The sequence below is a fragment of the Alligator sinensis genome, unplaced genomic scaffold (assembly GCF_000455745.1).
Source record: "Alligator sinensis unplaced genomic scaffold, ASM45574v1 scaffold118_1, whole genome shotgun sequence".
Lineage (NCBI taxonomy): Eukaryota > Metazoa > Chordata > Crocodylia > Alligatoridae > Alligator > Alligator sinensis.
In genome coordinates this window covers 804,708-817,355 of record NW_005841850.1, presented here as the reverse complement: position 1 = coordinate 817,355, position 12,648 = coordinate 804,708, and the positions used below count along the sequence as shown (strand labels likewise).

Sequence of the window (12,648 nt, the reverse complement as noted above, 5' to 3'; positions counted from 1 at the left end):
AGGAGTGGAAATACAAAGGGGTGCTTAGCGCTTGTACAGGACTAACTCCTTCCTTTCCCTCTCCCAGAATGACACACAAAAGGACAACAGTGCAACTCAAGCAATGGCGGCTAGGGTATTTTTTGCTCTTGAAACGCTCAGAAAATGCTGCTGTCCTGTAGCTTAAAATGATGAAAAGCTTGATACAACCAAGTGACATTTACTTCTGATGGTCTAATAAGCTGCTGACCTGTACTTAAAACCCACTGTACTTGACTGACCCCCAAGCATAACTCAGAGCAAAAATACAGCCTCCCAACTTAATTCACATGTAAAAACCAAACATTAGAATTGGCAAAAATGGGTGATCTACCTCTTTGGACTACTACATTTCTAACATTTTCTTTCGGTTCTGCTCAGTCAGACCTGGCAGACTGCACTGTGGCAAGCAAGCACTTAGCTAACAACAGGCACATCTTTTCAGTGTGTGACACGGGGTCCTAACTACCGGGTAAAATATAACAGAGATGGGTAAGGAGAGTTTAGCTAAAGGTTAAGATATATACTGGTCTACTAAAATACCCAGGGCTCTAAATCAAATTGATTGGTAGTCTGTTAAACACAACATCACGTACAAGCGTTAATGTGGTTAACCAAAAATAAACCACATTTCTTGTTGTGCAACCAAACTGGAGCTGCAGATTTCCTCTTCAATTCAAAAAACCAAACCACGCACCTGTATCTTTCTTAACCCGTTTTGAAATATTAACACAATTGCATTAACCACCCAATCAACTACCCTAAACAGGTTTTACAGAATTCTGTACTGCAAAACATCTGTGATTCAAAGAGTATTTCAACTGGTTACTCAGCAGCCTAAACAGGACTTAATTACCTTTCTGCAGACTTCACATTAATTTATCTGCATGTAAAACTTGAAAGATCATAACAGAAGAGGGGGTTTACTGCATGATAATTTTGCCTGTACATTATCAGAAGCACTCAACTGTGCTTTTGCCCTTACAGTGCTCCAGGGGTTCTACTGCCATGCCTCCTTGCCTGAATGTAAAGAAATAGAAGAGTACGTGTATTCATGTTACCACTTGGTGAAATAATCATCAGGATCTACCCAAGCAGCATTTGTTTATGTACACACACACACACACACACACACACACACACACAGTTATGAGAACAGTTCTTCCAGTTTCCATAGGCTTTTAAGTATGTAAGAGATGTAGATACTTATTTAACATGTACAGCTTTACAGAGAATGCTGTAATGTCTCCTCAATTTTTCCAATAAAAGCTTGCACCTTTATACTTTGAGCCCTTTGGAGATCCTATTCCATGTGTGAGTGTTACATTGCACAATTGTCAGACACTGTGAATGCCAATGGTCCTCTATAAATAAATAATAATTATCAAGGAAGAACTTCTATTTCCTTAGCTTGCCTCTTAAAATATTCCATTGATTTTGTGCCTATTTTTAAGAGACCACCCACGTTACCCAAGTTATAGAAGCTAGCACCAGGGATATGCATTATTGCAACGCAATCTCTAGAGAGACAGACTGCTTGCTACTCCTTATACATGCCTAGTCACTGTAATTCATGTCGATAAGTCTTGAAGAAATATCTTCTAATTTATTTTACTACATCACGCAAGACAGGAACTGAAGTTTCTCTCCACATCCTTTGGGAACAAGAAACACTTCTGAGAATACAACTCTTCCCATACAAGCAAAAAATAAAGACCTAGATATGCCCTTGTCAGATCAGTTCAACAGAAAGATAAAACATATTGAAAGTGTAGTGAGAAATAATGGGGGGGAAATTAGCATTCACCTATTTCATTCTGCTGTAACAAGGAGCAGTAGAGAGCTGAAGCTAGGTTTTAATATATGCATAGTTTCAAACCTTGAGCTCAAGTGCATGCTTATAGGCAGCTTCAAAATTTGATTTTTCATTTTTGACTAACAAGTTCCACAAGAGCAAGAAGAAAAGCAGAGGAAAAGTCAATCGACTTTTGCAGAAAGATGTACTAAAACAAAAACACAGAATCACTAATGCCTAAAATCTTTTCTGTATTTCAGCCCCGGACCCAAAAAAGCCACCCACTTGAGGAGGACATCTCATCTTGTTCTTCAGGTTAAATTTTACTTTGTTTTCTCTCTTAATGATGTTGTTCTCTGCTAATAAAGTTGGTGTTAGGCATTCATCCATCATCTAACTTTTTTCTCCCATTTTGCTCATCCTTTACAGCTCTAAAGTAAAACTTTCAAAGCTCGTTATCCAAAGTGAAAATGGTGAACAATATTAACATTTTTAAAAACTATTCAGTACCAAAGCTGAACAGAAAATTTTTAAATCTGAGACTCCTCACTTAGGTCTTGGAAACCTAAGAACTCAGAAAATTCAATAAAGCCAACTTGTTAGTCTGGGTTTTTTTGTTTTTCCAGGAATAGTATATACGTGTCCTGTTCTCTTTTAATTGAATTTACTTTTCCTGTCTTTAGGACGTGCCCTATTATAATCTACCAGGTCTCATTAACTCCTAGAGTGAGGGTACCCAAGTCTGGAAAGCACAGCCAAAACATGGATCCAATTTGACAAAAATTTGCTTCTGATCTTAGCAAGCCAGAAGAGAGCACTGTGAGGCTCAAGGATGGCAAAAAGATACAGCTCAACTACTAAGACAGCTTTCCTGCCAATGTAAAGATCAGATTATTTGCTTATTCATGTTTTATTAATTCAAGTCCCAAACTGTTCTAAAAATTATATGCAAAATGTTTCTGAAATAATATGTCTGCATTTATCGTCACTATCTGTTAAAAGCTCTAAAATTCCTAAATTGTCTTGCAATTTTTAGTGAACCCACCACAGGAAATATCTCAAACAAATCTGAAGGGCAACAGAGCAAGAAAGAATTTTTATCTGAAAATCAACAGCACACTCTACTGGCCTTCAGATTTCACAATATCAGCTGAACTTCAGTGGCATAAGGCATTGAAATCCTACTTGAAAACTTATGAAGCTTTCCAAAACAGTAATAAAATTTACTGCCCATTAAACTGAACCAGAGTACAGGTTCTCTTTTGTCAAAAGAGAAAAGAATTAACTACCAGTATTTTCAATTAGTATCATAGTTGCTGGCTTGTTTTTTGGTTCATAAGGACAGGAGTAAGCTGGACACCAGGACTATTCAGTTAAAATAAAACTCTGATATAAAAAAAAAAAAAATTAAGAATGGTATTGACAGAGAGCCAAGGACTGCTGCAGGGAAAGAAGAGAGGATCCAGCTGGTCAGTCTCGGGCACATTTCCAACCAGAGACAGATTCTTCTGCAGGATTTGAGTACGCAATGCTTCTAAAACACTATACTTTATCCTAACCAAATGATTAATTCCCTAGAGAGACTTATAAAATGGAAACAACTTGAAAGGGAAAAAGGAAATGGGCATGGGAGTGTGTCCTTGGATGTTTGGAAACAAAAAAGAACCCCGAGCCCAGAAAAGCACAAAGGAAAAATCCCATCCTCCTCTCACATTTGCTGGATGAACCCATGCAGTCCTTGCCTATTCATCTACTTTTCAGCATTGGCAGTGATTATTCTGTCATAGTTCTCTGACAAGCATTCATATGCAGCCCATCAGTAGCCCCACGTATTACTGACGTGATCCAACTTCCTAGAATCATGTCTGCAGGAACATGCCTCATATTCCTTTCTCTCTTGATTTAGCTTGAACAGACTTCTGATAAAGCAAAGAGCAAGCACCAAGAATTGCAGCAACTTCCCAGTAAGGAACTCCACACGCAGCCCGGCATGCTTGCCTGTCTGCTTTCCTGTTCACAAAGTGACGTTATGTTACATCTTTAAACGTTGTCAACACAATGCCCAACTTTTTTCACTCTGCCCCATCTTCACTATCTTCTATTCAACATTTACTTCCTTGCTGTTTTTGTCACCTTTGTATTCTAGTTAGAAACATCATCTCCAAATTCTGATTCAGTAACTTTTTTCGCTTTTCAAGGTACAGATGTTAATACATAGATAGCACCCTCTCTTTTTTATTACATACATCACAAAAGCTAAGAATGGAGAAGAGAATAAAACCTAGAACTCCTGAGAGACCTCAGTTCATTTCCATGGTCCCGGTATTAAGCTTTCCCATAATGCTCGCTGTAATCTAATAAATCTACTATACATTGTGCTAAACGCACACAGATTTATACATGTTGTACAAATTCTGTCAAAAGATTATAAACTGATTGCTGGGCCAGATTCTCTGCTGATGTGGAGTCACAGTAGCCGACTCTGGCCCCCCCATTTTTGATGGAAGGGTTTTAAATTAGTCAATAAATCTACAGCTTGGATAGAAATGATTTGTACTTTGCAAGCCAGTGCACATGGATTAATAATAAATCATTTATCTGGTTTAAATATTTTTCCTAAATGATTCTAAATCTCCAATAGTTTATGAAAATGAGAAACACCGCAGTGGTTAATGTGCATCAAGGAAAACAGCCAGGGGAAATAAATGTCTACATTTTTACAAGTCATCTTCAAAAAATGCACCTACTCTGGAAATCAGACCCCTTTTCAAAAGATCATCTAAAGGTTTTTATCAAATGTTATTATCCATATAACTCTACATGCTTAACTGATATTTCAACTGGTTAATGGAGTGCATTTACCACACTGCTCACAGATTAAACGGAAAAGCTATTTCACTGTCAGTCACTGGTTTTTAATTAGTTACCTACAGAAAATTTAGCAAAAAAACCCCAAAACTTTTCCTAATTTATCAAGTAACTGACAATTTGAGGTCATTAATTTACAGCACAGAAATAAAAGCAGTCATTCATGTAATCGGTATTACATATACTTCTTAGTCACTCTCTCACCCCTCGAAGGGGATTTGCTGAACCTTTCCAGGAATGGGAGCGCAGCCTCAGTCTTAGAAAGGTCCAACTGCACAGACTCCCACTGACATCAAAAGAATTCTCTACTGACACAGAACTCGTATCAAGAGTGAGATCCCTTACCAGGACAACCCATGAAAGTAATATGAAATGACAGATGAATACAAGAAAACACAGTTGTGGATCCTGATGAGGTTACACCAGCATTTTTTTTATATACAATTTGAGTTTGATAATCTATGGATATGATTTGTATTTAGGATTATGCAAAGTGTTCATTTCTGCTTTCTAAATTGTGGTATGAATCACATCAAGGCTTGGAAAATAAGCTACTTGTACCCATGCATAACTGAAGTTGCTAAGATTTCAAAAGTTACATGGCAAAGTGCACCATTCAAGCTAACCCTATATGAAGTCAATAGTGAAAGACTTATAAAAATGTTAGAGGGAACAGTTTCAACTTTTAGACAACTCTGGCCCTTAGCAAAACATACCAAAACAAGCTGATTACAGACAGAGGTGGTGGAATCTCTCTCCTTGGAGGCTTTAACGCCTGACTTGACAAAGTCCTGGCTGGGATGATCTAGTTGGGGATGGTCCGGCTTTGTGCAGGGGGTTGGACTAGCTGACCTCCTGAGGTCCCTTCCAACCCTCATTTTCTACGATTCTATGCTAAAGGAGCAACACCTGGATATCAAACCAATTGTGTGCTTTGTCCTAAGGAAAATACAGATTTACTCAGACTAAGGGGAAAGTGCATTCTAGCAATGCACATTCTGACCAAGAAACTCTGTCTCCAGCCCTTTCTGACAGTATTTTGGATGGCCACTGACAGACATTCAATTAAAGGCACAATAGGATCTGATCTGCAATCCCAACAATGGTACCTTACGCCAGGCCACATATGCATGGCAGAAGATGTGACTTTGGGATCGGGGATCAGATCCCAATTGCACCATATTGCTGGTAGAGGGTAATATGGCTCCAGCGCACTCCCAGCCACAGCACTTGAATCCAGCTGATCAGCATTCAATTTACCCTCCACAATGTTATTGCGCATATTTTATGCAATAACTTTGTGGTTTGTTCCCTGTTTTACCACCCCATTAACTGAACGAATGTGTCACCAAGTTACTGCTTAACACATGATTAACTGGTTAATCATGTCTTAAGTGTAATGTCTGCCAGGGGCTGATGAGTTAATACTTAAAAGTACTAGATTATTATGCAGCAAGAGTTAGTCTGTGTCCAGAAATCTGTTTGCAAACTGACCTTTCACATACATTTTAATGTAGCAATTTTACATAGCAACAAAATTGGTCTTCATCTCTCAAGCTAAGAATTGTCACGTAAGAGCTACTACTTACTGTTTTCTGAGATAAAGAAGCAACGTTGTCTAAACGAACAGTCAGTTCCCCATTTCTTTTCTGCTGATAAACTTCTAAAGCATCAACAAACTGCACTCCTTTTGCAAAACTATTACGTTTTCTCATCTGTTGGGATAACATGCAACATTGAAAATCACAACAGTTAACAAAAGTTGTGAACTTAAATTAGAAATTTAAACTAGTAGTCAAAGGTTTCTAGTCCATAACTTTCTTCACTCTGTGCCTGTTTCAATAACTCAGTGCTATGTTAATACTCATCAATTTAACCACACCTAATGTACATTAAGAAAATTAATAAATTTAAGAAAAGCTACTGTAACATTTGTATATCTAGAATACCAAAAACAAAACTATAAATGAAGCGATCCCTTTTTAGAAATGATTTTGTCCTGGAAAAGAGAAGTAACTGAAGAAGCTTTATTTCTGACTTCTTGGAATAACATTTTGTTTAGTGTCCCTTGGATAAAACAGTAAATTAAAAGTACACCACCTCAGCATCCCTTGGTTTCTCAATCTAATCTTGGTATCTCACTGGAGTCCCACTGGTTTTAATGGTTTTTTAGGCGTAGGTGCCTGAACTAGCACAAAGGATCTCAATACAACAGTGGACCCAGAGGAGCAGGTTGCAGTACAAATGAAAGTTGTTGAAAATTACCATACAAATTATTACAAAGTTGCTATGATACCTCAATAGAAGAAATGACTTGAAGAGAATGCGGCACTTCAGAGAGTTTCAAGCCCACTGATTATTAGATTAAAAAGACAAAAATTTGGAAACGAAGAGACAAAAAAAAAAAAAAAAAAAAAAAAAAAAAAAAAAAAGTATATATAACCCATAAGAGCTACAACACATTCTAGTGTTGAAATCTCCAGTAAAACAAGGTGTAGTACATGAAATTAAAATAAACATCATCCACAACTACCTTCAGGGGTTGTTTTTTTTAAAGAAAATACTGGCCTAATATTTTTCATAAAGTATCATCCAAATGTCAGATACCAATGATTAGGATTCAGTAAATTTCTTTCTCCTTGTATAACTTCCCATATTACTGTTACAAACACTGACAAATATATGTAAAGAACAGTTACTGTGCAGATACAGAACAGGAGCATCCATAATATGAATAGCCTGCCACCAAAATGAGTCCCCAGTGGGGCTCTGTGTCATGGAATTTGATGGCAGACCCCACCTCTGAATCCCCAAGCCCTTCTAGAAGCCCTGTGGGCCAAATACAGCCTGCAGGCCGTATGTTTGGCACCTTCTATTAAAGCTCTTATAACTCCAACAAAGACCCTGTAAAAACATTTTAGAAAAATTACATTTGATGTAGTAAGCTAGGGACAAGTTCATTTTGCCATGTATCAAGTGGTGCTGCAATGCATATATGAGAATTTACATTTTTTAACACACATGTAGAATGACATTTTCCACCCTACAAATTCTTTGCTTTGTTTTAACATTTAAGAGCAAAAACTGTTGGTGAGTATGCTTGAGGGAAATAGTGTTTAAATTCTCCGTGTACTACTGTGTACCAAGTAATTCATCTCCATGACATGTTATTGTGAATAATCTAATGTAACAATGGACCCCTTTGTAACAAGCAACAGTAAAAATGAAGGAAAAAAGTAACAGCCTAATTTATGGCTGCGACATGACCCAGCTAATCTCTACGCTTTACGCTGAAATGTTGATTGATATTTGACTGCCTGCTTCAGCTATGCCTGGATTATTTTACTGCCAATAAACTTTGCTCACCTGCTGCTCGGTTTCTAATGAGCGAATCCTTTTCCTGTCTACTTGAAAATCATCATTTTCATCTACATGTAAAGTTGCCCGTTTCTTTGCAGATAATTTTGAAGAGAGTGTGGCTTTTGCACTGTGTTCTGTAAGGGAAGTACACAAAGCAACACTATTGCTATGAGTGCAACAAATACATACAAATAACATTTCCATTCATAGAATTTACCTAAAAATAAACAAGTTTCAGGAATAGGAAATTAGACAATGTGTGTATGTTACAGCAGCCGTTTCTGAAACACATATGCCATCCTTACAATAAAAACAGAATTTAGCATTTTGCAACTATGCTGAAAGAAAAAAGTGCTTGGATTAAAAGGAGGCCCCCTAGCAACTGTAGCATATCAAGTGTTTCACTGACTATTCATTTTCCTCCTAAAACTGATCATAACTGCCTACACAAAGAAAATAATATATATTAAACTAATATGTTTGCAAAATGTTTTGGAGACAAAGTAATACACAGGTGATAAGAATTACTCATTTTAAATAACCTATGTGGATATCAATTCCAAACTTCCATAAAATTGTCTAGTTCAAGTTCTTGCTAATGGAACATACATACAGCTGGGAGTGAAGACTAAGCCAAATATCAACTTTACTTCCAAAAAAGATTAATTTCTAATATTAATAGACTATGTAAATTTAGCAGCCATGTTCCTCTCAATAAATGGTATGAAAGGCAGAGCTATCACACTCAGCAAAATAATGGGTTTTGTTTTTCTATAGCGATTCCTAAGAGATGAACAAGCAGAAAAGATAGCCATCGGACAGAATGGCAGATTGAAAGTGCGTTGAAAGTCTTTAAAATATTGTACAGAATTAAGTCTTCCACAGGAAAAAAAAAAGACTAGACATGGAAACTTACTACACTGTTTTCATCATACTCTCCCGTTTTGTCCTCACACAACTATTTCAGATTTGGGGACTCCCTATGCATACAAACGAATGGCACTGTCACATGGCACATGTGCACCAAAACTTTACGACTGACTTTGAAGTCAGCTTCCTCCACAGCTGCCCCCTCATCTCCCAGGCAAACCTATGGTACACCGATATCTTCATTGAATGGATGCATGGGAAGTAATTTCTAGAGAAATTTCACCCGGACTTCAACAATTTACACCCCTCCATCTAACTAACACTGGGAATGCTCCCAGAAATTCATTTCTTGGACACCACTGTGAAATTTTGCAATGGCCACATCTGCACCATGTTCCGTTAGAAACCAACTGACCTCTACGGCTACCTCCACATCAGTAGCTCTCATCCTAAGCACACTATTGTCTACAGCCAAGCTTTAGGTTACAACCATATGCTCCGATCCCACTGACCAAAATGCACATCTTAAGGATCTGGAGCAGGAAATGCTACAATTACAGTACTATCCTAAAACCATAGCCATTTAAATCAACAGAGCCAGACTCAGCCCCCGCTCCAACTTGGTACAATACCAACCCCGAGACAAGGACAATACGATCCCTTTGGCTGTCACCAGCAGCTCTCAGGTTGAAACACCTCAGGCACGTCATTAATGACCTCCAACCCCTCCTGGAAAATGACAACCATCTCAAGGTATCCATGGGGAATAAATCTACCCTGGCTTAGAGGCAGGTCTCAACTTACAGTAGCATCTCTCCAGCAACAGACCAACTAATTCCTCTTCTCACCAAGTCCCCAGACCTTGCTCTGGACCCGATGCCAGCTGTGCCCCCTCATCAACACAGACAATATTATCACTGGGCCAAATAACATGGGTTATAATATCCAAGGATCATTTACTTGCACCTCTACCAATGATATACATGCCATCACCCGCTTACAGCGTGCCTCTGCCATCTACATTTGACAGATGGGACAATCCCTACATGTACAAATATATGAACTCCAATCTGACATCATTACCAGGATGACAGACAAGCCTGTAGCAGAAAACTTTAGCCTCCTTGGACCGTCCATTGCTGACCTCAGCAGGGCTGTTCTTAGACAACAAAACCTTAAAAATGAACTTAAATGGGAAACTGCAGAATATGAAATCATCCACAGACTGGACTGTGTTAAGTATGGTCTAAACCAAGACCAGAGTTTCTTATCCCATTAGCTGGATTAATTTTTAAGCCCCAAATCCCTCAATGAGTTAAATGCTTGGTTTTTCTCTCTCCTACCCACCATGACTCTCTGAGAAGTGCCCACTCCCTTTTCCTCTCCTCTTCCCTACCCTTTGTATTCTAACCATTGCTTTCTACTCAGCAGCTCTCCTTCCTGCAGTTTCTTCACAAAGTCTGATGAAACAAGCTGCTGCTTACATACTTACCAACCTGCTGCTTACAAAAGCTTATGCTATACATCTCCAATCAAATTAGACTATAAAGTGCAAGTCTACTCTACCTTCTATACAAAGTACTGTCGTGTGTGTAAAAGTCAACAACATCAGAAATGTCTTCATCTCTTTGAACTCTCTTCAGTTAAAGTCATCTAAGTTGCTTCCTTTAACAATGGGCCAACAGTTTCAGAGACAAATACAACTTAAAATTCATCTGTGTAAGGCAGGATCCAAAGGGGAAAAAAACCTAGCACCTGACAAGGATCACATGGCCCTCGTACATTAACAGTCAGTTACAAATACCATGGATAAAACACAGAACTACTCTTCCATTGAAGTTACCAGCATTGTCTGTCTTGTGGGTCAAATAAAGGTAGACTTCAGTTAGAGGATGCTCCCAGAAGGCAAGCTATTAATTACTCACTTCCCCTGCATGCCAAATACCAGAAAACAGTATCTAAAGGCTAATAAATACTGTAAAGTGATTCAGGTTCCTTTTGTTGAGCTGGACCACTGCAATACCAGAGACCTGTTCAGGGATTACTTCATTGGCTCCAGTCACCACAGCCGCTCTGCCCAGCACCATGGGGCCCCCCAAAGTGCAGGACCCCAGGCGGTTGCCCTGATTCGCTCCCCACTAGGGACAGCCCTGGCTGCTTGGGTATTATGCAACTGTAGGACCTACAACTTGAATAGCTACATACAAGATAGCCAGCCCCACAAAACAGAAGACTACTTAACAATTACCTTTGTTGCTGGATGGCGTCTCACTCCCAATGGAACCTGCAGTTTTACAGTTATTGAAAGAACAAGAAGCACCTTGGTTCACATCTGCACTGGTGTCATTAGTTCCTGGCTGAGAATGACATCTACAGAGACATGGCAATGGGGTCTCTGGCTTTTTGCACTCCTTTTCACATGGAGACTCATCCAATGACTTCTCTACAAATGAACCAAAAGCAGGTTATTCACCTTGTCTTAAAAAATGGTAATGCCAAAAATAGAATTAGACTCTCTCAAAACTCTAGATTGAATCAGTTAACAGTAAATTTTGTCTTGGTTCCAACTTAGTCACTGGATACACAACGGATAAGTCACTTGCAGAAACTCTACCCATTCAGTGACATGAAACCCACAAGTCAACAGATAGTCTGAATTATAACTAACCACCAGCCTAACCAAGAGAGAAAGGATTTTAAATAAGGGCAAGGAAGCAGGTCCATTCCTGAAACAGATGCTGGAGGTTACCAAAAGACCAAATTTATCAACAAAGCCAGTTCTTGTTTCAAAAAACAAAACGAGACACACAAAAAAAGACACACTGAGAGGAATGACTTTATAAAAGAACTTACCATATAAAGATTGCTGCCATGACAATGCAGAACAAAGCAAGGCTAAACTTTTACCACTTCCTGTAGGGCTCTCCAGCAAACAGTGCTGCCTAGAATTTAACCCCTTTACAATCTGTAAGAAAAAAAAAGTTGACATGCAAGTTTGTGTGTTGCCTTTCTGGGTCTAGATACTTATATCATATTTATTACATCCCCACCAGCGAAGTGTAGTAAACCTAAACAGCAAGTAAGAGAGAACAGGCGGAAAAAAATCCAGCTGAAACCACAGGGAATTTTTAGGTTGGCTGAAAGTAGTTTGACCCAGTCCTTTACCCTCTTGGAAAAAATTTTGTTGGATCTTCAGTAACGGCAGGTGGTCAGCATACCTTAGTTCTTTCTCTCGCTACTGATAAACTGTGGAGAAGCTTGAGAGAGTCCAGAGAAGAGCCACTTTTATGATTAGAGGCCTGAAGAGCAAGCCATACAAGGAAAGGCTGACAGATACGGGACTGTTCAGCCTAGAAAAGAGAAGACGTTGGGGGGGATTTGGTGGCAGTTTAAAATATATAATCAGGGGTAAGCATCGGGGGCTAGGTGAACAACTATTCACCAAAGTGCCCCAGGGGAAAACCAGGAGCAATGGTCATAAACTCCTAGAAAAATGTTTCAGACTAGATAGAAATAAAAACTTCTTCACACTTCATGTGAGCAGACTCTGGAATAGACTCCCCATGCAGGTGGTACAGGCACCTACCCTGGAGATCTTCAAAAGGAGTCTGGATGCACACCTTGCTGGGGTTATTTGACCCCAGCTGTCTTCCCTGCCCAGAGCAGGTGGGGCTGGACCCGATGATCTCACAAGGTCTCTTCCAGACCTACACTTCTGTGAATCTGTGAAAACCTCC

At 39.0% G+C, this 12,648-nt stretch overlaps 1 protein-coding gene across 1 annotated transcript in view; it reads right to left on the bottom strand.

The window, feature by feature from the left end:
• The window catches only part of BRIP1 (BRCA1 interacting protein C-terminal helicase 1), a 96,463-nt gene that overhangs the window by 81,461 nt on the left and 2,354 nt on the right, over nucleotides 1-12,648 (bottom strand). Inside the window, exons 3-6 of the mRNA XM_006016063.3 lie at nucleotides 11,765-11,876; nucleotides 11,160-11,354; nucleotides 8,048-8,175; nucleotides 6,271-6,396 (exon numbers count right to left, since the gene is read on the bottom strand). Of these exons, the coding sequence (XP_006016125.1) occupies nucleotides 6,271-6,396; nucleotides 8,048-8,175; nucleotides 11,160-11,354; nucleotides 11,765-11,876 (561 nt within the window). The remainder of the gene's footprint in view (nucleotides 1-6,270; nucleotides 6,397-8,047; nucleotides 8,176-11,159; nucleotides 11,355-11,764; nucleotides 11,877-12,648) is intronic.